General features: G+C 37.8%; 1 protein-coding gene across 1 annotated transcript in view; it reads right to left on the bottom strand.

Moving 5' to 3' along the window:
* The window catches only part of LOC114054097 (phosphatidylinositol 3,4,5-trisphosphate-dependent Rac exchanger 2 protein), a 385,890-nt gene extending 359,657 nt beyond the window's left edge, over positions 1-26,233 (bottom strand). The window contains exons 1-2 of the mRNA XM_027877211.1: positions 26,209-26,233; positions 25,655-25,927 (exon numbers count right to left, since the gene is read on the bottom strand). Of these exons, the coding sequence (XP_027733012.1) occupies positions 25,655-25,795 (141 nt within the window). The 5' untranslated portion in view covers positions 25,796-25,927; positions 26,209-26,233. The remainder of the gene's footprint in view (positions 1-25,654; positions 25,928-26,208) is intronic.
* Positions 26,234-26,889: the final 656 nt, after the last annotated feature.

The raw sequence follows: 26,889 nt of genomic DNA, 5'->3' as shown, positions 1-26,889 counted from the left end.
TGTGTGTGTGTGTGTGTGTGTGTGTGTGTGTGTGTGTGTGTGTGTGTGTGTGTTTTGGCAAACACATGAATTTTAAGTCAAATGTTACTAATATGAAAAAAGTCACTGAAATTTTCCCTTAACAATTCATAATGGTTACCTAACATTTTAAAAACTGAGAGAAAAAAATATGAAAAGTTCAAAAAAGTAATGATTTTTGAAGAGATTAAATATCACAAGATATAAGAAGCCCATAGAAGAATTTCCCCTTCAAAAATTTAGTTGCTTTACTTGAAGAAAAAGTACTTACTGAGTCTCTGTTTCATTTTAAATCTGACTTACTTACATTTTCCTCAGAAAATCAAAATAGAAGCAGAGTCAAATCCCAAATTTGAACAAATAAGTATATTTTAAAATGACAATCTATTAAAGCAACAGCCATTCATAATTTCTCTAACAACCTAACCCAAAATGGTCCATACAATTAAGCCAGCTTTCTAGGTAGGTCTTTTAAAATTTCTACACAGAAAAAAAAAAAATCAGATCTAGCAAGTGTTTGTCATTTATATCAATGTTATGGAGATGACAAAACATTTTTAAACCTAATTTATTGTTACTTTTACAAAGGAAAAGGAACCAATGTAACCATAAATTCAGAACTGGTTTTTTTTTTATTCTGAAGTATTTATAATTAAAATGCATTTAAATTTCACCAAAAAGCTCTATGTAGTCTTCTGTTCTCTTTGCCCATCTCCATCTGAATATAGTTTTAGAAAACATAGTAAGTGCATATGCTATGCTTATAATTCTACCTTTATATTTTACATTATTTCATATGTACTTCATATCTCTTTGTAGTCCTATTTTGTTTTAACAGTGTAGTGGTATTCCAAGAGACAACATATTTTTTATGTGCTCATTAGCAGTTTACTGAAATAGATGCTAGTTATGGCACCTCAGCTTTTCAATTTTCACTAAAATTTTTATTCATCTTTGCCATGGTTGATTTTATTTTCTGGTCAAGCAGATAAATGCTAGTTTTCCATCCTAATCACTGAGCAAAACACAAAAATATTTGCAAAGGCCTACTGAAGTCTTACCAAACTTGATTATGTGAAAACCTAAAGGTCCACTTTTTTTATTCTTTTGCAATGCCAGTAACTGACAGGAAGCACAATTGGCAAGCCAGAGAAAAACCCAAGACAATGATCATTTTGATTACGAATTTACAATCCATGTAATATAACAAACACATTCACATTCTTCAAAATGTGGTTGTTGTTGCTTGTCCTTCCTTCTTGAAGAGGACCATGACATCACAAAGGTGATGCCATGACTTTGCAAGTGAATTGGATTTAAGTGAGGGAGGGCTGTGCAAAGTCACCAGCCTCACTTTCAAAGATCCGTATAATAAAGAATGGAAGTATGATACAAATGAGACAAGAAAGCATGTCTCCTACTCCCAAAATAAAGATCCTAAAAAAGAATTGAAGAATCTCTGCTTGGAATGTAACCTCAGATATCATTCTCACCTTACCTACACTTGAACAAGGATTTCCTATTGTGCAGTTCCCCTTACCCAGGAACTTCCAGCACCCACTAAAAAAAAAAAAAAAAGAACCATGAATGAAAAACAGGCATGAGGTTTCTGAGGAGTCTTTAAGCTTTCAATTCCTTTCTTTTCAGAATCCCAAAACGCATTCTCCTTCCTATTCCCCATTCCCTACCTTTGTACTGAAATGGTGCCTGGAACATAGCAGGTGCTTAATAAATGCTTACTGACTGACTGCTGGAAGCACCTATATATTTTATTGGCTTGGTTTGAAGGATCTAGTCAAATTTTCTCAAGATTTTTTAACCTTTTCATCCTCCCCACTGGTGCAGAGTCTGCAATTGTATTCATGGTGGTCAGGACCACCAGGTTTTGCTCATTGTGAGCCCCACCAAGTAAGATGGCAAAGTTTCCTTTGAATGATGTCTATTTTTGCCTCTAGCAAATTTTTAGCCTTTTAAGTAGAACATGTGAACTATCCTTTAATTTAGCTGCAATTTCCTTATAACTTCCAGTTTTGTTTATACTGAGAATGTCAATGTAGGCCTGGTTATGTTCCTTCAGCAGCATTTCAATTTTGTGGTTGTAGAACAAAGAGCTCATATTTAGAAAAAGAATAGGTTTGAACTTGTGGTTTCCTTGGCATAAGGATCTCCCAGGTGAGGAAAATTCTTTCAACCAACGCAGGTTGGCACCTTCTCTGCAACTTATAGTCTAAAAGCACTTATAGTCTATGGCACTGAGAGGTTAAATAACTTTCCCAGCATCACACAGCCAGTATGTATTGGGGTGAGACTTGAACCCGGGTCTTCTTCATTCTGAGGATGACTCTCTATCCACTATGTTATGCTGCCTCTCACCATATTTAGAATACCAACTATTAAAGTAATGTTGATAAATTTTTTTGACAACTTGTTCCTGCCCTGTTCCTCCATTCTGTCACTGTCACAGTAGAAGTGGCTGTGGACCATGCAGGACTGAGGTCTGTTTTGTTATTTTTCTTTGTTTCATAAGTTACCATGGCCAAAGAATATATTATTGAGTGACCACTGTCCTGGTGCTGAGCCTCTCTACATACTTAGCTAAGCTGGTCCTCAAAAACAAAACAAAGTCAATTCCTTTCCAGCCTGGTACAAACTTTACCAGCTTGAGCTACGTTGGCATGGCCTTCAAGAACTCAGGGTCACCATTCTAGTTAGATAAAGTATTAGAGCAGGATTTAAGAGATCATCTAATCTAATTCATAGAAGGGATTTTATAGAGCATCTTGTCCAGCCATAGCATTTTACAGATGAGTACAGTGAGGCCCATAGAGATAAAGTTACTTTTCTGACATCCAATGCATAAAAAGAAGAGTTCGATTTAAAACGTTAACTTCAGTGTTCTTTTCAGCATACCTGGTTTCAGCAAGATAGTTGACAAAGTCACTCACAATATCCTTATAGGAAAAGTCAGAGAAGTCTAGGCAGAATGATAGAACTGTGCACATAGATAGAGTATTTATTAATGCCAACCTGGAAGGTGGTAGTTAATGACATGCTAATACTCTATCCTCCTGTTTGGTTTAAGTTTTTTTTGGCTAGGCAATAGGGTTAAGTGACTTGCCCAGGGTCACACAACTAGTTAAGTGGCAAGTGTCTGAGACCAGATTTGAACTCAGGTCTTCCTGACTCCAGGACCTGTGCTCTATCCACTGCTCCACCTAGCTGCCCCCTGGTTTAACATTCTTGTAACTTGTAAATTTGTACAGGGGACTCACCACCTTGTTTACAGGCTCTCATCTCTCTCTCTTCCCCCTCTGTTTTTGCTTTCTCTCTCTTCTCTTCTCTTCTCTTCTTTCTCTGTCTCTGTTTCTGTGTCTCTATCTGTCTCTCTGTCTGTCTCTGTCTCTGTCTGTCTCTGTCTGTCTGTCTGTCTCTCTCTCTCACACACACACACACACGATCAGATAATGATAAACATAGGTTCAAAAATCATCTATATGCACATGATGAGGCAGAACTACCTTAATAGCGGTTCATGTAAAAAAAAAACATCTGTAGTAAGGGTTTTTTATAACTTCAAGCTCAGTATGAGCCAACATATGACACTGCTACTTAAAAAAATGCATATAATCTTAGGCTACATTGATATAAGTAGCATCCAACATACGAGAGGTAGCAATCCCAGTATAACTTGCCCTGGTCAGGCTCCATCTGTCTTGAACATAGCGTGTGCTTCATAAATGCTTTTAGAATGAATGGTTGTTGAATCAACCTTTGTGTACCACATTTTAAGGACACTGACTCACTGAAGAATAGCCAAAGGAATGTGAACAAGATGGTGAAGGTTCTGGAAACTATGTCATTCAAGTGACATCTGATAAAATTGGGTGTGTATAGACTAAATGAAAAAAGATTCTTAGGGATAAAAGATAATTGCATACAAAGTTATGAAGAGTATCCCATAACAGAAGGGTTAACCTAAATTTGCATAATTCTAAAAGGCAAAACTAGAACCAATGGGTTGATATCATGCATTTTGGGTTATCATAAGGAAGACATTCAAAAATTAGAATTGTCTGTAAGTGGGCTATCCCAGTCTCTTTCTTAAATTCCAATACCATCTCATGAGCTGTCTAATGGACATTTTCCAACAAAATGCCCCCTAAATATTTCAAAGCCAATATATACAAATCAGAAAACATTATGTTTCTTCCCCTTCTTTCCCCTCTTCCTAACTTTTCATTTCTGTTGAAGGCACCCAGGTTCATAACCTCAGAATCATACTTAACTTTTCTCTTTCCCTCATGCCTCACATCCTCAGAGTTGACAAGTTTTGTCAATTATGCTTCCACACCATCTCTCATATCTGTCCCCCTCCCGGCATTCACACAGCTACCCTTCTACTTCAAGCCCTCATCATCTCTTGCCTGGACTACTGTAGTAGCCTTGAACTAGCCACCCAGCCTCCAGTCCCTCCTCTTTCCAACTTATCCTCCAGAGAGTTGTGAAACATGCAGTTTCATTTCTTTGCTCAAGAAGCTCCAGAGGCTACCCTTTGCCTCTAAAACAAACTATGAAATTCCCCTGATAGTTTTTAAAAGCTTTTCACAAATGCTCCAGCCAACCTTTCTAGATCACTTGCACATTACTCTCCTTCAAACATTTGACATTCCCACCAAACTGGTTTTCTTGCTCCTTCCTCATTAATGACATGCCATCTTCTGTCATTGTGCCTCTGACAGGCTGTCTACCTTGACTAGGAGTCACCTCGTCCTCTCTTCGGCCTCATAAAAACTCTAGCTCCCTTCAACATTTAGTTCAAGCGGCACCTCCTACAGAAAGCCTAACCTGATTCCTGATCAATTACTAGTTGCTTTACCATTCCTGCCCACAAAAATTATTTTTGTGTGTATGCATGTATTTAATATATAAAATGTATATATATATATAGATGTTTTATATAATTTTTCTTTGAACAATATTGGATTATTTGTGTGTATGCACATGTGTGTATATATGTATGTGTATACAATATATAGACATTATATAATACTTTTATATAATTTATATACATGTATGTATACATGTATGCAGGGTGTCCCGAAAGTCCTAGTGTCATTTTAATCAATTAAAGCTTCAAAAGAAATTAGGACTTTTGGGACATCATACATATTATTTTATTTACGTGTTCCCATCCCTACACATAAATTTGAACCTCTTGAAGTCCAAGACTCCTTTTGGACTTTGTGTGTTCAGCACCTGGTACCACAGCGGTCATTTAATAAATGCTTGTAGAATAAATGAATGAAGCCCTCTGTCACTGAAGTGTTCAAGCACAGACAGATATTTAACTGTCAGCGATAAACTGAAGAAATTTCTGCTCTGAGAGGTTGGACAGGATGATCTCTCAGTTCCCCTACCAAGTTAAGATTCTTGGAAAGCCTAAAGTTTCAATTTTTTTTCTAATTCCCTTCAACTTTCTGTTGATGTTACTATAGACTATTCTTTCATAGCACCATGACTATATATATATGTATATATGTATATATTACCTGGCTCCTAAGTAGACTCTCTCAAAGCCTGCTCTTACTGCATCAGACCTAGCCCCCCTCCACCACAACCCTTTCTTCCCCCCATCAAAAGAAACCCTGTCCTCTGGGCTTAGGCTTTATGCCATGCTTTAATAACTCCCTCATCAAAAGCTAGGTGGCTCTGTTGGACATGGCACTGGACTTGGAATCAAGAAAATCTAAATTCAAATCCCACCTCAGGGGTTCAATTTCCAGTAGAACCCTGGAAAACTACTTAATCTATGGAGCAGGTGGGTAGCACAGTAGATGAGCCCTGGACTCAAGAAACTCAGAAAAACCCAAATTGAAAACAAGTATTAGACAATTGCTAGCTCTGTGACCCTGGGCAAGTCACTTAACCGGTCTAACTCAGTTTCCTCAACTATAAAACTGAGATAATAGTACCTACCTCATAGGAATATTGTGGGGATAGAAAGATCATATATGTAATGCCCTTTATAAACCTTAAAGTACTACATAAATACCCTCTATTATCCTCTCAATTATTTTTATTTTTCATACCACCTATTTTGTTATAGATTATTAAGTATACATGTTGCATACATATATAATCTCATTCAGAACCTAAAACAATTTGATAAAATAAAATGAAATTCTGACTTAAATTATATACTAGAAAAAGTACTAAATTTGTAGTCAACAAACATGAATTCGATCATGGCTCTGCTTTTTTCTTGCCATGTGAGTTTCAGCAATTTATTAAGCTGTAAGGCCTTTGAAAGTGCTTATGTTTACTCATTTGCAAAATAGGGAAGCTGGACTGGATTCCATCTAATGTCCTTTCTAATTCTAAATTTTATCCTATGATTCTGAGTCTATGCTATCCCCTGCTCTCCCAGTCTAATAATTCTATCAAAAAAGGAAAGGAGGTTTGAATATGACCTACTCTTAGTGAACCCATGCTGGCTCCTAAGTATAACAACTGTCTTTTCAAAACATATATAAGCCATCTATTTAATGATATGATCTAGGCCGGGGTGGGGAGGGGCCCGAGGCCTACAGGCCACATGTGGCCTTCTAAGTCCTCAAATGTGGTCCATTGACTGAATCCAAACAGTTCCCCATCCCTGTTCTAAGCTACTGCCAGAGGTTAATGGCAAAGACATAATTTCCAGAATTTTATTTTTTTCTCTTCTTGAAAATCAGGACAATGTTTGCCCATATTAACTCTTCTGGTAATTCTCTATCTCTGCATTACTCCTTAGAGATTATTTGAAATGATTTTGTAATCTCATCTGCAAATTCTTGGGTGCCTTGGGATATAATTCAACTGAATTTAAAGATCTGAACTCATTTAAAGTGGCTAAGTGTTTTCTTAATGTCACCTTCCTTCTCTTGGGCTTCAATTCTCTCTTCACCTTACTTGTTTTATCATTTCCAATTGTTCCAGATATTGAAAATTAGAGTTAGGATTCTGAATTTATAGACATACTTTTGACCCCATTTCTTATTCCCTACTCTTTAAATCCTTGACAGTTTCTTAGTATCTCTCTCTTTCCCTAACTATTAAAAAGAAAGTTAGCTTAAGGTTTCTAGTCCTAGAATATATTTCTTAAAGTGTCCCAAAGGAGACATTAGCATTAACTTTTAAGGTCTTTGAAAGTGCTTATAAGTTCCCTTTTCCATGAAAGATTTCCAGATTTCTCTAATTAAATATGCTTTTGTTTGAGAACCAGAATTAAACGATTTTTTTAAAAAGCTTCTTTTCTTTGTTTATCTGATTACTATAAAGCAACAATACTACTTTACATTTTTTATGACAAATGTATAGTATTTCAGCTACATTATGGTTCAAAAAGATTTTTATGGTTTAACTTGAGAATCTAATCACTATTTATGACATTGTTTCAGGAAGTCAAGTCAATAAGTATTTTTTAAGTACTTACTATGTGCCAGGCACTACTATGCTAAAAGCTGAAGTTACAAAGAAAAGGGGAAAAATCCCTGCCCTCAAGGAGCTCACCAGCTAAAGAGGGAGAAAATATGGAAACAATAATGCACAAACAAGATGTATATACATACGTGTACATATATGTGTATATATAATATGTAAAATAAATTGGAGTTAGTCAACAGAGAAGGCATCAAGATTTAAAATAACTGAGAAAGGCTTCTTGCAAAAGGTAGGACTTTAGCTGAGTTTTGAAAGAAGCCAGGAGGTGAAGATGAAAATAGTCATTGAAAATGCATGGAGTCTTTCTTGTGGTTCCTCCTATTGGTTCTAATTCTTCCTTACAACATCACTAATGTGAAAATATGTTTAATAGGAATGTATATGTATAGCCTATATCAGATTGTGCACCATCTTGGGGAGGGAGGGGGAGAAAAATTTTAAAACTCAAAAGCTTATGGAAGTTATTGTTGATAAATCAAAATAAATTGATGAAAAAAATAAAATAAAAAAAAAGAAAATGCATGGATTTGTGAGATAGAGTGGGTTGTTCAAGAATCAACAAGGAGACCAGTGTCACTAGATCATAGTGTATGAGGATATAAGGTTGTAAAGGGAGGAAGAAACTAGGTTATGAATGGTTTTGCATGCCAAACAGAGCATTCTAGTTCTAAACAGCCAATGTATTTGAATAAAAATATCATAGTATTTTAACGGTATAAGGACCTTAGAGATCATCCCATTCAACCCCCTTATTTTATACAGGTACAAATGAATGTTTGGAGCACAGCCCATGTATACATTGGAAACAACCTGCACTTGAATGACTGACTCACTGTCTTGCCTTTACCTCCTCCTTTTGTATACTTTCTAGCTGTTGGCTGCTTGCCTGGATTTGACCACTGACATGGTTTGACCTCTAGCTTCTGTTTGTGGCCTTGCTCCTGACTGCTTACCAGAAATCGACCCACTGCTTCTTTCTGACGTTTGGCTTCTCTATAAATCCAGAATCCAGACCAGTTCTTCATCATGTCCTTATGGTCTGATTTCAACATCTGCTTTGTCTTTTCAAGCCCTGGCTTAATGCCCTATCCCCAGGATCTACTGCTGTCCACAGCTTATTAGAACCTACCAACCACATAGCATGGGAATAGCAGTGCAACTGAACAGAAAGGTACCATACAACCATGTATATTAATTGGGATCTTCTGTCTCTTTATTGCTGTCATTCTATTATTCAAACACATCCAAGTCTTGCTGTTGCTTGACACAACCATAGCACTCCAGGCCCTTCTACCCTCCATTATCTCCCAAAGTCTGTCCAAGTTCACGTTCATTGTTTCTACTATCTATCCATCTCATCCTCTGCCATTCCCTTTTCCTTTTGCCTTCAATTCCTTCCACCATCAGGTCTTTCCCAATGAGTGCTGTCTTCTCATTATGCAACTAAAGTATTTAAGCTTCAGCTTCAATATTTGACCTTCCAGTGAATAATCTGAATTGATTTTTTTTAAGTACTGACCAATTCAATCTCCTTGCTGTCCAAGGGAATCTCACAAGTCTTCTCCAGTACCACAATTTGAAAGCATTGATTCTGTGGCACTCATCTTTCCTTATAATTCAACTCTCACAGCCATACATCACTACTGGAAAAATGATAGCTTTGACCATACGGACCTTTGTGGCAAGGTGACATCTCTGCTCTTTAGTATGCTGCTGAGATTAGGCATAGCTTTCCTCCCAATGAGCAAGTGCCTTTTAATTTCACAGCTGCAGTTGCCATCTGCAGTGATTTTCAAGCCCAAGAATATAAAATCTGATAGTGCTTCCATTTCTTCTCCCTCTATTTGCCAGGAAGTGATGGGACCAGTTACCAAGATCTTGGGGTTTTTTTAATATATTAATTTTCAAACCAGCTTTTACACTCTCCTCTTTCACCCTCATCAAGAGTTTTCTTAATTCTTCTTCACTTTCTGCCATCAGATGATATCTGCATATCTGAGATTGTGGATATTTCTCCTGGCAACTTTAATTCTGGCTTTTGATTCATCCAGCCTGGCATTTCACATGATGTACTCTGCATTTAAGTTAAATGAAATGACAACATACAACCTTGTTGTACTCCTTTTTCAATCTTAAACCAATCAGTTGTTCCACTTTTGGTTCTGTTGCTTGTTGGCCTGCATACAGGTTCCTCAGGAGACAAGAAAAATGCTCTGGCACTCCCTTCTCTTTAAGGACTCACCACATTTTGTTGTGATCCACACAGGCAAAGGTTTTAGTGTTGTCAATGAAGAAGAAGTAGATGTTTTTCTGGAATTCACTTGCTTTCTTCATAATTTAGTGAATGCCGGCAATTTGGTCTCTAGTTCCTCTTACTCTTTGAAAACCAGCCTGCTCTTCTGGTAATTCTTGGTTTACACAATCCTGAAGCCTAACTTGGAGAATCTTAAGCATAGTATTGCTGGCATGTGAAATGAGCACAATTGTTCAGTAATTTAAACATTCCTTGGCATTGCCCTTCTTTAAGATTGGGATGTAAACTGATCTTTTCCAATACAGTGGCCACTGTTGAGTTTTCCAAATTTGTTGATATATTTGATATATTGAGTGTAGCATTTTAACAGCATTATCTTTTTTCTTTTCTTTTCTTTTCTTTTCTTTCTTTCTTTTTTTTTTTGGTGAGGCAATTGGGGTTAAATGACTTGCCTGGGTCACACAGCTAGTGAGTGTTATGCATCTGATGCCACCTAGCTGCCCCTTTTCTTTCTTTCTTTCTTTCTATATGTCTTTTTGTTTTTAGCATTATCTTTTAGGATTTTAAATAGCTCAGCTGGAATTCCATCACCTCTAGCCTGAGGATCTCAAGACATTATGAAGTCACAAAAATCTATGATTTTACAGATGACACTGAGTTGGTTCTTCTGAGTTATAAAAAGCTGTAAATGATAAACTCTGAAGAGCTCAAAAGACTGAGTGAATAGGCATAAAAATAGCAGATGAGCTTTACCGCAGACAAATGTAGGATGATGAAATTAGGGGGGAAATGATTTTATACATAGTTTAAAATGATATTTCTCTGACATAAAAGAGACCTAGGAATCACTACTGTTTGCTGTTTCTTGAGGATATCAGACCCAAGTATTATGAGGGTGATATCAAAATGCATGGTATCATATAGAAACGTATTGCAAACAAACAAGCAAAACAAAACAAACCCAGAAAATATCATTCTAGCTTTTTCAGATATTACGGCAATTCCATTCTCAGAACAAGGTGTTCAGTTAGGGTCACTGCTTCAAGTATGCCATAAGAGTTGAAGAGAAAGTCAGAAAAATGGAAGCTAAAATACTTATCTTTGCAAATGAGAATAAGCAAAAAAATTATAATACATCAAACTAGAAAAACTCAAAGAGGATATGATTTAAAGTTACAGAATTATAAAGAAAAAAGATAAGATGAACATGGGCTTATTCATGAAAAGAAAATCAATAAGACTCAAACTTATCCACAGACAAATCCAAAAATAAACTGATTCATCAAAATTCAAATTTTCAAAGAGATAATTTATGATAAATATATGTAATTAAGTTATACTATACTTGTACAATGGTCAAGCATACCTATATAATGAGTAGTAAACAGATATCTTGTTATCTTAATGGGCAATAAAGGATGAAAATAAAAATGGATTTTTTTAAAGGATATAGTTAAATTAATAGAAAATAAACCTATAACAGATTATTGAAATTTGGTATTTTGGGTTACAATGCTAACATTTTGATACTGATACAGAGGAGGACAACCATGCTCTCTCATGGAACTTCTCTTGGGGTCAGAATGCAACAACTCAAAGGCTTAGTTAATCTCTTGCATATTCACATGCATATGTGTACAACACTACACCCACAGATTGTGCACTGCTGATAAGCTAAAGGGATCCAATTCAATCCAACAAGCATTTTTATTAGATATCTTCTATATACAAGGCACTACGCTAGATCCTGGGAATACAAAGAAAAATGAAAATAACTCTTGCCCTCAAAAAATTTTCAATGTGGGGGTGGATGGGATATAGACTATCCCATAATGGGATACGTTAAATAGAAGAGTATATACACAATAATTTGAGGAAGTGGAGAACCCAATGAGTAAAGGGATCAGAAAAGGTTTCCCATAATAAGTGGCAATTGAACTGAGCCAAAAAGGAAACTAGAGATTCTAAAAGGTAGAGGTGAGGATAGAATGCCTTCCAGACATAGAGGACAGTCTCTGCAAAGGTATGGAAGTGGGAGATGAACTGCTGAGTTTAGAGAGCAGCAAGGAAGCCAATTTGGCTGGAATGTGGAAGGCATAAAGTAGAATGCTTATGTATAATAAGTCTGGAAAAGTAGATTGGAGACAGACTGTGAAGGATTTTAAATATGATCCTTAGATGAAACCAAGGACTATCAACCTCACAAAATGAACGTTATAAATAATCAGCAGAACATTCCTCTTGCTGCAAGGTGCCAAAGTAGAGAGAGTGCTGGGCCTGGATCCAGCCTCAAACACTTAATACTTGGGTGGCTTGGAGCAAGTTACTTAATCTCTGCCTGCCTCAGTTTCCTCAACCGAAAAATGGGCATAATCATAACACCTACCTCCAGGATTGTTGTTCGGATAAAATGAGATAATGTTTGTAAAGTGCTTAGCATAGTGCCTGGCAAATAGTATACATAAATGCTGGCGATTATCATTATCAAAGTAATCAATCTGCCAGCTTATTCTTGGTAATTTAAGTTCCTCTCCCTTACACTGCATTTAGTGTGAAGTCATGAACGATAGCTTTATATTACAATATCCCCCCACCTATTGGTTTCCATCCATAATAATGACACACATATTCATGAGCAGATTAAGGTACACAATATGGTTTCCTCACAGCAATCCCCTAAATTAATAATCGTAGCTAGCATCTATATAGATAGTACTTTAAAGTTGGCAAAGTACTTTACATTTGATCTTTGCCTAACCTGCCAAGTAAGTGCTTCTATTATCCTCATTTTACAGGTGAGGAAACTGAGGCTGAGAGAGTTTAAGTAACTTGTCCCCCATTATATAGGTAGTAAAGGTCTGAGGCATGATTCAAACTAAGGACTTTCTGACTCCAGGTCCTGGGCTCAATCATGCTGCCTCCTATGTTCTCCATACAGGTATTATTAGCCCCACTTTATAGATTTGGAAAATAAGGCTCAGGTTAAGTAACTCACTCATCTGTCACTTCTAGTGAGCATCAGAGCTAAGATTCAAATCCTGGTCTCTCCGAAAACTAAATCTAGTGCTCATCTTACTATGCTATCCACCTTTCATTCAGGCATTACATCCAGTCCTTCCTTTGCCAAATACGTGAATCTGTGCTCTGTCCAAGACTAGAGGCAGCAGTAACTGCAGCAGGACAAATTGTTATGTACCCCTTCCCCAGGGGAGTGAGGCCCTTTGAAGATTCTCCATTGGCTATCCATATGGAAAGGGAGATGACGAAATCTAATGAAAGACCTTGGTAGTGGAATTAACTAGTAATGGAAACCCATGAAGGAACTGATTTTGTAGACTGGTGACTGAGCCAGGTACTTCTAAATGGTCACATGATGCTCATGTTAAGGGTCAGAATGGGATTAATTAGCACCTTTGAAGGACACAGAGACTGAACACTAGAATGTATGAGTCACTGTTTTCAACAAATTCAACTGAGGACTATTTTGTGATTTCAATTTTAAATACCTATGCTGCATTTCTGAAACAAAAAAAAGCACATAAAGAATGAATACTTTGTATAAAGAGAGTATGTGATACCACCATGGTAACATTGGGTAAATTAACAGATCTTAGAATTTCAAGTTATTGCTTGTCCCCCTCCCCCGACACTGACTTCAAAAAGGAAAAAACCCAGAACTCCAGGGGAGCAGCAAAACAAGGCTAAATTGATGCACTAAGCAGCAAAATAACATAGGCAAATACCAACACTTCTTGCACAATCACTAACAATGTGTTAGCAACTATTAGGCCATTCTAATTGGCCATGATACAACTAAAATAGATGATTCATGAAACAAATACAAAACTGCAAAGTCCAGCGTAGGCATCAATACATTAGACTACCTCAAAAAAAATACTAAATCAAAATTTTTAAAAGAAAGCGTTAACTAATTTATAGATTAAAAATGCGATAGTCCCAGAATACATAACTATACAGGGTTTCCTTCAGTACTCTACATTTAACCAACTATGATTAATTTTTTTTTAAATATCCCCCAGATTAACCTTTGAAGTAGGCTTGCCTTTTAATGGAAAATATGCATTCCATAGTAACGAGGGAACACAATGGCTCTTTATGATACATTATGTTTAGTATATATAGAAAAGATAAAGATTACAATAAATTGAAGCTAGTCACATAAGCACACAGGTGGAAGAATGTAACCTTTATTGAATGGTGAGAGAAATTATTATTTTATTATATTAACAACCAATTATTAATTTGGGATCCAGGCTTTTCTCCTTTATTTCCTCAGCCTAGCCCCTCTGAAAAACCAATCTCTAAAGGACTTAGCTAATTGATGAGATTGTGCTTGACCTCAAGGTACGTGCTCTTCAGTCTTAGCCAGGACCCCACGGAAAATTTAGAGTGTAAACAGAAACTAGTCTATGTGAGTTCTTGCCCAGAGGAAATGAGCTGTTGTCATTGTACCCCATCATAAGAGTTTAGGGTGACCCAGCTCATGAGATAGAAAACCAACCAGAGTGGTCTGGATGGAGATGGATTCTCTTGTAGATTGCTGGAGGTATCTCAGTTTCATGATCAAGCAGGAGGAGCTGAAGACTTCTAGCCCACCTCCTCATTAAATGTTCCCCAATTAGGGTTGATTTTCAGTTGTTCAGGGAATTGCCTTTCAAGGATTTTTTTAAATATTTCAGGCTCTCCATGTCTTTTGTCTTTGGTTGCCAAGAGAAACCGCTGACTGTCAATTTATTGATTATTTACTAGTCTACTTAATAAATTGATTATTAATTATCCCAAAACTCTGTCATTCATGGTTTTCATTTGTCATGATGGCATGCAATAAATGCTTTTGGAGGTGATATCATTCAAGTCCTGGTACAGATCCAGAAGTACAAAAATTAAAGGGCTGGAGGGGTTAGGAGGTGAAATAAGAGTCACCATAAGAAGTGACAGAATTTAAATGATTAAGTTCAATTATTATGGGGTAAAAGTTAAGACAATGAAACCTTTCTTTCATCGTTGCTTTGTCTGAGGCATTATGATGCCCTAAATCCAAGAGCACTTTGTATCTACCAATTTGACAAGTAGAAGAAGAAGAAATAATTACAAAACAAGCATTTTTTATACATGAATTATACCGCTTATAGTTTTATCAAGTGAATTACAAAGCCCAGAACTGTTAAAAGCATGTCTACACAATAGAAGGTGGTAAATGCATCTACAATATAGGGAGGTCTTTGGAAGAAGTTTGTTCCCAGCTACAGAAATCAGAGAAGACTTCCTGGAAGAGACATTATCAAGTGAATCTTTTAAGGAAAGGAGGTACACAAAGAATAAAGGTAAAAGACATACTGGTAACAAGAATACTGGAACAAAGTCATGGAGGCATGGGAGCCAGTGTATGTTCCCAGGTCAAAGACATGCCCAATTCTGCTACAGCATACAATCCATCAAGAGTAAAACACGAGATAAGACTAGAGAGGGAAAGGATGTTGAGGGTCCTGACTGTCAAGTAAATGAATATGATGAATGAATGCTTGGAAAGCACTAAAGATTTTGAAGCAGAAAGCAACATGACCAAAATGTATGCCTAAGGAAAGTAAATGGTATTGTCATGAAGGATGGAAAGTAGAGAGTAGAAATGGGAAGATATGTAAGGATGGTGTTTACAATACTCTGGGCTCCTGGTAATAAGGGTCTCAACTAAAGTGATGGCATTGGAAATAGAGAAGAATGGCTAGATGTAAAATATGTTGTAGAGATAGACTTATCAAGTCAATCAAAGCAAACCAACAAGCATTTATTAAGCATCTATTATGTTCCAGGCGCTGTGCTAAGTGCCAGGGATACAAAGAAAGGTAAGAGACATTCCCTGCTTACAAGCAGCTAACAATCTGATATGAAAGACAACATGCAAACAACTACATATAAACAAAATATATGCAAGATAAATTGGAGATAATCAAAAGAGTGAAGGCACTAGAATTAATGGGGATCAAATACTTCTTACAGAAGGTAGAATTTTTGCTGAGACTTGAAAGAAGCCAGGGTAATCAGGAAGCAGAGGTGAGAAGGGAGAAAGTTTCAGATATGGCGGGACAGCCAGTGAAAATGCCCCTGAGTAAAGATGGAATATAATATCTGAAAAACAGTAATGAAACCAGTGTCATTGGATTGCAGAGTATGTGGAATGGAGGTTTGAGGATAGAGTGTAAAGTGTAACAAGATTGAAAAAGTAGGAAGTTGGAAGAGGGGCTAGTAGGTTATAAAGTGTTTTAAAAGCCAAAAAGAATGCACTAGGGAAACACTGGAGTTGATTGACTGTGAGGGAGTCAGGGGTGGGGGGTGGGAGGATAGGAACATCATCAAACTTGTATTTGAGGACAATAAATTTGATAGTTATAAATGGAAGATGGACTGGAGTGGGGAGACTTGAAGTAGGGAGACCAACTCATTGGCTATTGCAATAGTCTGGGCATGAGGTGATAAGGGCCTGAATTGTGATGGGGGCTGTGTCAGAGGAGAGGAGGCGATGTATGAGATATGTTATGTAAGTAAAATTGATGAGCCTTGGCAATAGTTTCAATATGGAGGTGGGGGAAGAGATTGTGAAGAGTCTTAAGTTGTGAATATAGATGTCTGAGAGGATGGAGGTACTCTCCACAGTAATAGGGGGATTAGGAAGAAAGGAAGATTTGGGGGAAAAGATAAGGAGTTTAGTTTTGGACATATTGACTTCAAAATGTCTGTAAGACAATAAGCAATTGGAGATGCGGGACTGGAAGTCAGGAGGAAGGTTAGGGCTAAACACATAAATCTAAACAAATAAATCATCTATATGGAAATGATAGTTGAAACCATGGCAGCTGATGAGATCATAAAGTGAAATAGTATAGAGGGAGAAGGTAAGAGGGTTCAGGACAGAGGCTTGGAGGATACCCATGGTTTTGGGGCATGACCTGGATGAAGATCCAGCTAAGGATGGATGGATGAGAAGGAATGGTCAGACAGGTGAGGAAGAGAACCAAGAGTCATTTAACAAAAAAAAAAAAAAATACAGAAAGAAGAAAGTATAGTCTAATCAAACTGCCCAGAGAGGTTAAGTGTTTTGTCCAAAGTCACAGTGGTTAAAAGTAGCAGAGCTGAGAGGAAAACCCAGGTCCTTTGACTCCAAGTTTCATACTCTTTCCATTGCACCATGATAACCTTACTACATGGAGCTTAAAATCAGGTAGCAGGAAAATAAGAACTCATTTTCAGATCCATTCTGATGAAAAATTATGTATGCTGCTAACTAGATGTAGTATCAGACACAAAAGGACAATTCAGGAGTTTTACATTATGCTCAAAAAGTGTGGCATTATTCTTTGGATTTTACAAAGGTGGATAGCACAGTGGATAGAGCACTCAACCTGGAGTCAGAAAGATTTGAATTCAAATCCAACACCAGACATTTAATGGCAAATCAATTAACCACTGCTGGCCTCAGTTTCAACATCTGTAAAAAGGGGTAATAACAGCACCTATTTCTCAGGGTTGTTTCGAGGATCAAATGAGACAATATTTGTAAAGCATTTTGCAAACCTCAAAGTAGTATATAATTGTTGCACATCGCTATTATTGCTATTACAAAGTGCAGGTATGCTATTTCACTATTTGAACTTTTAAGTGTCTATGCTCTATCTTAAGACAATGACACAAAGAATTAACACTGCATGGGAATACTGCAGCGACTGTCACATCTCTTACCGGACATATCAGACAGTGATGTAAAGAGACAAACTGAGATTCATTGGCAGAACTTTTCATAAGCTCATAGTGAGTTGTAGAATCAGAATTTGAACCCAGATTACTTGAGTCTAAAAATTAAGCACCATTTCCACTCTACCCTGCGGCCTCTACTTCAGAAATGCCGACTGAATTAATCGGGAGAAGGGAGAGAAGAAATCAACTTAATCCCAAAGAAACCTGTGATTCCATTCTTTTTCTAAAAAAAAAATCTTTGTATCTATGTACAGGTCCACAAGAGTTCAGATACAATTGGACAAGGATGAGAAATGATTATAAAATTGTCACTCCAAAGGGATGCTATCATGGATAGAGGTTTAGGATGAGGAAAACTATCATTTTCCAATACCTTGCGCTGCTTCCTCCAGACTGTTACCTGATCCCCTCCGGTTAACCTCCCCCTGACTCTGGACATTCATTTCATGGTGCCTGTCTAGTCCTCCGGATTTAATGGCCGTGGTTAACTCTTTATTCTGACCCCGGAATATGGTACTGGTTACCCCACAAATCACAGTTTGAAGCAAGCCCTTTATCCCCAAGTTTGTTTTCCCCTTCCAAGACTGTTAAATGACCTTAATCACCAGCACCCATTAGCACCATCCCCATGGGATAGAGATTCAACAATCTAAAGCTTAAGAACTATGGGTCATGTGACTTACCTAAGACATCCACTATCCATTTTTAACACTTTACAATAATGTTGTACTAGGGACAAGTATGCAACACCTCAAGAACTGACTTAGGAGAATGTTTACATCTTTGTTTATTGCCTATCTAGATCTTAGCTAGCTATTGCCTACCAATCCTTCTATTAAGGGTATTTGTTCTGTGAAGTTTGGATTCAGTCAAAGGGCCATACTGGAGGACCTAGAGGGTAACATGTGGCCTTGAGGCTGCAGGTTCCAAACCCCTAGCTAAACACTAACATGCCTGCTATAATTTTAAAAACTGACAAAATGGAAATTTGTCATTTTTAGGATGTTAGCTAATGTCTGTCATTTATATAATGCTTTTCATATATAATCTCCTTTTATACTCATTATAGTATTATATAAATTTATACTATTATAATGTATAATAATATAACATATGTACTATATATATTTATACTGTTATACATTATATATATTTATAATCATTATATACTCATTATACTCATTCTCATTTTCATTTTTTTTCCAGATAAAGGAACTGAGACTCTGAGACATTAATTGATTTATCCATGATCACACAGCTAGTAAAGGTCAAAGGAAGGATTTGAATTGAGCCCTCTCATGCTTCTAAGTCCAGGATACTTCCCAGTCCACAGCATTGCATTGTCAAATTTCTGCTAAGAGACTGTTCTCCAAAATAGAGAGGATCAAAAAATCTTTGCCAGAACACAAAGAGACCATGAAGGGGTTAAAGGCATAAGCTAAATAATCACAAGAACCACCAATTAAAACTGAAATATAAAATACTCACTGAAAATTCTTCAGCCTATTTCTGGGATACTGGAAAAAGTTAATAATTGTATAGCAGGAATATGATAATGTTTTAAAGGATCATCAACTGATTCTGACCTCACAAAATATCAGAAAACAGACTTTCAAGGTAAATCATGATTAGCAAATGAATGACTTCAACCTAAGATTTAGGTTTCTAACGATGTTATTAACTATTTTAGATTTCCAGTTTCCAAATAATGAATAAAGGCTTGTTCTTTATTGGAGTACCAAAATGGTGTTCAAGTCAACTTGAAAATTAAATACCTACTATGTGCCAGGCACTGCGCTAAGTGCTGGGAATACAAAAAAAGGCAAAATCATTTTCTTTCTTCAAGGAGTTTGCAATCTTATGGGAGAGACAACATGCAAACAACTATGAACAAACAAGATAAATTGGAGATACTCAATAGTGGAAAGGCAGTAAAATAAAGGATACTGGAAAAGACTTCTTGCCAAGGGTGAGACTTTAGCTAAGACTTGAAGGAAAACCAGGGTGGCTTGGAAGGAGAGATTAGGAGGAAAAGAATTCTGGAAATGGGGGACAGCCAGTGAAAAATGCATGGGTTTAGGCAAAGGAGTATCTTGTTCAAGGAATAACAAAAAAGCTGGGGTCACTTGATCACAGAGTATGTACAGGGGAGTAAGATGTAGGAAGGCTAGAAAGATAGGAAAGGGCCAAATTATGAAGGGCCTTGAAAGCCAAATAGGATTTTCTTTTTGATCCAAGCAGCATTATGAAGTCATTGGAGTTTATTTAGTGGTTTGGGGGAGTTGACATGGTCATACCTGCACTCTAAGAAAATCACTTTGATAGCTGAGCAAAGTATTTAGTGGAAAGGAGAGAGATTTGAGGCAAGGAGACCAACCCACAGGCAAACAAGTAAATTTAAAACATTAAATTATAAATATATTTCAATATAGAGTACAAAATGCATAGCAAAATGGGCTGGCTATCCAGGTTATGGATAGATTTTACTCAACCTTATGAAGTTTGAAAAAAATGTTTCCATCTTTCTCAAGGGCAGTATCCTATTTTGGGTTAGCATTTTGGATCATTTTACAGTTGCAATAATGTTTTCAATTAACTCCCAGTAGAAGTAAAAACAAATTGAGGAAGAGAGCCAGGATACCAACCCTAAATCCATTCAACCAATAAATTTTATTAGGTACACACAGCCTGAAAAACTTGCTCTGAAACACACACACACCACACACACACACACACACACACACACACACACACTTGACATACAATAATCTATGCTATTTCCATAGCTGTCCCCTTAATACCCTATCTTCTCGAAACTCTAAACACCGGCTGAATTTTCAGATAACTTTTCCAGTTATATTTCAAGGAAATACTGTGATCCTACAGCAATGTAAAAAGGACTAAGGCTTTGTCCAGACAAGAGGAAGCTATAACATTTATGACAGAAATACAGGACCTCCAATTGACTTGTTAGGTAACATGAAGAAAGATAATTCAGGATTTAGTAAATCTCAGAGACAAAATATACTGAGGCTCTGTCCTTAGGGAATAGAAAAGCTAGTTTTGACTTTTTAATAGAGAAGGGAAGTTAAGCACAGGAATAACTTTATAGAAATGAACCTTGCATTGAAAAGAACTAGAGTAGTACATAGAGAGAGGAATGGCAATTGAACAATGTGGGTTTTTCCCAGGATTCCCAGAAAGGCAGTTGTGGGCTGGTTTGGATTAAATGAAGAACTGTGTCATTTTTAAATCTTTGTATTCCTAATATCTAGCATACTACATTGCACATGGCAGATAATAAATTGGTATTAAAAATGAACTAATAACTCCATTCTGTTTGCATCTTTAGCTTTTTTCTCCTTTACTTACCTCCTCCAACTTGTTGTCCCTTGAATTCTGTGATATTTCTTTTATATATCATCCCCTTTCCACTCCCACTACTAGCATGCAATAGTTCATTTCCTCTTTTTTCCTATTTCCTATTTCCTCCTTCCTAGACCACTCTAATATCCTCTTAACAGGGCTCATGCCTCAAAACTCTTCCCTAGCCATTTTTCCTAAACAAAGTTGCCCGATTAATTTTCCTTTATGAACAAATCGGGTTGCGCCATTTTTCTGCTCAGAACTTTTTAATGGCCCTTGCACTCTATGTTCCAAGTCAAAGTGAACTACTCACTACTCTACTCCACCCACCCCACCCCAGATCTTGCTCACACCTTTCCTTATACTTTAAATATCCTCACTATTCATTGTGGCCCATTGAAATCCTACCCATTTGAGCAAAGCTCAAATTCCATCTACTCCAGGAAGTCTTCACTGACTAGCTCAGTTGGAAATGATATTTCTTTCTCAAACTTCATATATAACTTGGTAACTTTTATTCAACAATTCAATAAACATGTATTAAGTGCCCTCAACATGGAAGTACTATGTTAGGCACAGAAGAAATGACTGTCACTGTCCTCAACGAACTTGCAATCTAATGGGCATGGGTGTTATCATGACATACACAAATGTTGTTTTGAGGAAAGGACTTTGTAAAATTTAGGGTATTAAATATATGTAAATAATCAACATAGTAACTATAATACAACACTAATGCTATAATGAAAAAGAAGACACAAAGTTAAAAGGCATTAGGAAAATTTGAGGAGGTAGAGAACACTTTCGGTTGGAAATATTGAGGCATGAAGAAGCCAACACTTGAATGACATCTTGAGGAGAAGAAGGATTCTGAAAGACAAGGAAAAGGAAAGAGTACATTCCCAGGAATTAGGATGATCTATGAAAACATTGGAGGAGATAACATTAGATTAGGGAATAGTTAATAGGTCAGGTAGGCTGAAAAGTATAGTATGTGAAAGAGAATAATGTGAAATGAGGCTGCAGAGGCAGGTTGAATATAAATGTTAGAGGACTTTAATGTCAAGCTAAGAAGTTTGTATTTTCATATTAAAGGCAATAGGCAGCTTTTGAGCTGGGAAGTAACAGGGTCATATTTATAAAATTATTTTTCCAGCTAAGCAAAAAGAAAACTAGAAAAGAGAGACTGGAGTAGGGAGGCCATTAAGAAAGCTATAATAGGTGAGAAGAAGTAAAGAGAGTCTGAACTAGGGTGGTAGTAATGTGAATTGGAGAGGAGTGGATGGATGCATGAGGTATTATGGAAGTAAAATAATGGGACTTGGCAATTGATCACATGGAAGGGAGATGTAAAGTAAAGTAAAAAGTCAAAGATGACTCCAAGGACTCTAGGTAACTGGAAGTGTAGTGTAACAATCAACAGTAAAAAGGAATAAGGAAGGATTAAGAAGGAATGGGAAAAGGGGTTAGGAATGGGAAGAGGGGTTAGGAATGAAGAGTTCATTTTTGTGCATACTGAGTTTGAGACGCTAGTGGTATTTCTTGGTGGAGTAATAGAGCAGATAGTTTGCAATGCAAGACCAATTCTTAAGAGAGCAACTGGGCCTGGACATAAGGATCTGGGAGTTATATGCATAATTGTGATAATTGTACCCATCACTTACAGAGGTTCACAAAGGAAGAGAGGGTAGACAGCGATGAAGCCTGAGCATCTTAGCTAAGACCTCCCTACCTAGCAAGTAAGAGGAGGGGGATAAGCAAGTAAAGGAAAATAAAGAACAGTAGTCATTTAGGAGAAACAGGAAAGAGAAATGCTACAGAGCCCAGGGAAGACTGAATATCCAAAAGAAAGAAATAGCCAGCAATATCAAATGCTACACTTATGCAATGAGGTGAACAGTGAGCCAGCCTTGGAATCAGGAAGACCTGGGTTCAAGTCCTACCTCTGACAAATACTAGCTGTGTGACTATGATTAAGTCACAATCTCTCAGTGTCCCAGACCATACACTAAGACTACAAGTTACAGAGTAATTTTTGACCTGCATTGTTGGATGAAGTTTCTCCAACAGAAGTTCCTCAAACCGATGAACCGACAGGTCTAAACAAACAAACAAAAAAGTGTGTGAATTTGTCTGTAAGTTGTCTCCTCTACTTAACTTCTTGCTGTTATCTGTTGTTGTTGTTATTGTTTTATTCTCAAAGAGGACCATGACATCAGAAAGGTGATGTCATGATTTGCAAGTAAATTAGATTTAAGTGAGGGAGGGCTGTGAAGAGTCAGTAGCCTCACTTTCTCCTCCAAAGCCTTCTGGGTCCAGTGGCGATATATAGATCAGGACAACTGGAGATGGTCCTGCTCTATTTAATCAGTTTCTTGAAGGCTCTATATTCATCTTTTCTCTCTCCTCTAGGGCCTTTACAATATCTTATATGGCTGAATTGTTGTTGGTGGTGTGTGTGTTTATATATATGTATGTTTGTAGACAAATCCTAAAAAAAATCAGTAGCTCTTCTTCCTCTCAATACAAAAAATAAAAACAAATACATCTGACAGTCATTCATCTGCCAAATGCATTCAACCCAAAATGCATTTAATTTTGAAAACATTATAAAGTTTTCCACAAATTTATTTTCCTTTTGCTTTCCTATTTTATGAATGGATTTTGAATGGAGGAAAGTTATGATGCCAAAATAAGCCAGAATATATTGTTTATCATGAGACAGAGAACAGAGCACAGAATTTGGGGTTAGAGAACCTGAGTTTGAGTCCCAGCTCTGCTTCTTAGCTGTCAGGGTTATCTTGGGCACACACCTCTACTTTTTTGGTATAATCATCTGTAAAATGAGGAGGCAGGATTTGATGACCTTCATGTCTCTTCCAATTCTAAAATTATGATCCTAAGTTATGTATATGTGTGTGTTTATGTACCAAATGATCCCTGGAAAACAGAAAAAGCAGAAGGATCTATAATTTCTTGATGAGATGAGAAATGAAATGAGGGGGATATCTTCCATAAATTCGAAATAACAGTGAAAATGAATTTTATAGCTTACCACTTTTATTTTTTAACCTTAACCCCATACCAGCAAGACTTGTTTTCTCTTAGGATCAATAAGGCAATAAGGTTAAAAGGAAAGCTTGGGAGTGTTAGAGGTTAAAACCTTTCATGAAGTCACCATATGTCAGTACTTTGTAGAGAAGGTAAAGGCGGCTATCAATTTCTTCAAAATCAGCACTCTGAGAAGTCTTTTTTTCCCCCATAGGCCACACCAAAGGGTTGTAACTACTTCTAGTTACTTACAAAATTGAAAGACTGTTTTGTTGACAGAAGTAAAAAAAAAAAAAAAGTTTTGAGAGGAGCCAAATTTGAGTCTAAAAGTTTACAAATTTCCAAAGAATGCATTTCCATTTAGCTGACTGTGTTGGCTTTAAATTGCTCAGTCTATGAAAGCCAACCTGTGCATCCTCCTAAACTTGAGGTGCATTCTTGCCAGAGTCAAATAAATATTTTCCTGTTCCATGATCATATGCAGAAAGTATACAAATCTCAGAAAGTTGAGCAGGAAGTTTAGTGTTTGAAACACTTCCCTTCAGACAAAGGGAGATGGAAGGGGGTGGGAAGAAAGAGAAGAATGTCAGAGCCCTAATAACAGCCAGGCATCATACAAAGTGAAGCAGATGAGTTGTACTCTGTTTATAACTAGGGCACTTAAGCTCTTGAAATGATGCTTTCCCAAAGCAAATAGGAAAACGAGGAACCATTTTCCATACTCTTTGTATTTACATCAGAGAAGCTGCTTCAGAAGTTCCTTTCATCCAAGAGTTGGACTTCTTGGCATTAAAGTTAACACAATTTTTTCAAAGCTGGTTTTCAGTGAAGTTGAAACTCTAAGACAAAGTGGTATAAGAGATCTTAAAAGTTTGTAGATTTGAATTTTTTTTTTGACATGAGTTTTATTACACCACAGTCATTGCTCTTAGCGTGAATATCAAGCCCACAAGTATAGTACAGAAGTCTTAAGCAAGGGGAAAAGGGACTTGTAGGAAGGGGTGTGAGCACCACATGTGGCTTTAATACCCAACAGCTGCTGCAGATCAAAACTTCTTTGCTCTTTCTGTTACCCCCTACCAGAATACTATGTTTCAAGGATTATTATAAATAAAGAGACTGCACTGCCATGTAATCTGAATAATGAACTCAAACCCCAGCAGATTCAGAGATTATTTAACCAAATGTACCTGAATGAAGCACTCAGCTCTTGATCACCAAACCAGAGCCCTAAAGCAAGATCCCCGGAGAGCAAGGAAATAAATAATTAAAGGATTTTTTTTCCCAAATGTTACTGCAAGAAAGCAAAGGAAGCAAAGGGGCAAAGGGGAGGTGAAAAACTAGGAAAGAATGAGGTCCTTTCCATTATCAAGTGCCTCCTCCTCCTTTTGGATCTAAGGTGGCCAAACCAAGGACCCTTAAGGTACTTGCAAAGCTGGAAGCCTCCAGTTCTCACGAATATTGTCCTAATGTAGATGATCCCCAAGCCCTGAGGTCCAGGAGAGGAGCATTCCTGAAGTCAACGCCTCTTCAAGGTCTCTCCCACCTTCCTCCCATGCACAGGGAAGTAAGATCTCTCCCCCTGAAGGAAAATTCTCCCCAACCTCCTAGGGTGGGGGAAGGGTCCTGTCTAACCTTCTGCAGCACCTCTGCAGAGACCCACCGACCCTTACCTCCCACCTCCTCCGCCTCTCCAGCTCCTGGGAAACTCACCGACACCAGAAACTCCAGCGTCCCCACATAGTCCCGCTCGGTCTTCAGGAGCTCGCTCAGGACACACACCCGGAGGCGAAGCTGCTTCTCTAGATCTTTCCCGCTCTCCCCTTTGCCTTCCCCTTTGCTCTCTTCGGTCATCGTGCTGCGGTGGGTCCCGTCCGGGCCCCGTCTTTGCCTGGCTCTGCTCTGCGCTGCTCTGGCCCCCGCGAGAAAGCAAAAGTTGCCTTTCTCTTCGATTAGTCCGAGGAGGCCCCCGGGAGACTTTCCATGCTGAAAAAGGGATGGAAGGGAGAAAGGGGGGCTGGGGGGAGTAGCGGGGGAGAGGGGCGGGGGGAACTCCGGCAAACTACCGAGGCACCAGAGCGGAGCGCGCCGGTCCTCCCGGCAGAGGATCCTCCCTCTCGGTAGACAATCCTCCCTTCCCGCAGACGGTCTTCCCTCTCCGCAGACCTTCCTCCCTCCCCGCAGTCCGTCCTCCCTCCCCACAGACCTTGGCTACAGGTCCCAAAGAATCAGAGGCAGAAGAAGAAAAGAAAAGAAATAAAAACTACCCAAATCCAGAGGAGAGGGGCTCTTGCTCCCTGGAACTGGGGGTATCTAATTAGCCTTTTCGGACCTAAGTTTGCTTGCGCTCTCTTTCTCTCTCTCTCTCTCTCTCTCTCTCTCTCATACACACACAGAGTTTGGGACTAATTGTGAGCTCTGAAGACCTAAGGGATACGGGCACACTCACTCGCTTTATCATGTCCCAAGTCCCCACTAGACTGTTGCTACCCTGCCTCTGTCCTACTGTTAAGCTTAAATGTGTTGTATACATATCCTGAAAGCAAAGAAACAAGTCCCCTCCATTACATAACTAAGGAAGGAAAAAATTTACCCTTTTGCCTACCTTTCCCTAGTTGAAAATAAATGTATTGATTTTTTTCTTCCCTCCCCAAGCTAATTTTTTTTTTAAAATAACTTGAAGGCTGAGAAAACTTCTCTGTTCTCTTAGACTCTAAGGCAGTTTGGTCTCTTTGATTGGCCAACAATAGGTCCCAGCCTAAGCTTCATTTGGTCATTGTTTGGCTTCTTATGGTTCAGAGTGAGTGTCAAAAGCAATTGTTTCTGTTTTGGCCAGAAACCCTGAGGGTCTTCCCCGCCCAGATTTTTTTTTAACTAGGTAAAAGAAGCAAGTCTTTGCCTCATTTCTTACCTAGCCTTAATCACTGAATGGGTGGTTGCCTCAGACA

Source organism: Vombatus ursinus, unplaced genomic scaffold (genome assembly GCF_900497805.2).
Source record: "Vombatus ursinus unplaced genomic scaffold, bare-nosed wombat genome assembly UNPS02014812.1, whole genome shotgun sequence".
Lineage (NCBI taxonomy): Eukaryota > Metazoa > Chordata > Mammalia > Diprotodontia > Vombatidae > Vombatus > Vombatus ursinus.
Note: the sequence above shows the minus strand (reverse complement) of the source record. Positions and strands in the feature narration are given on the sequence as shown.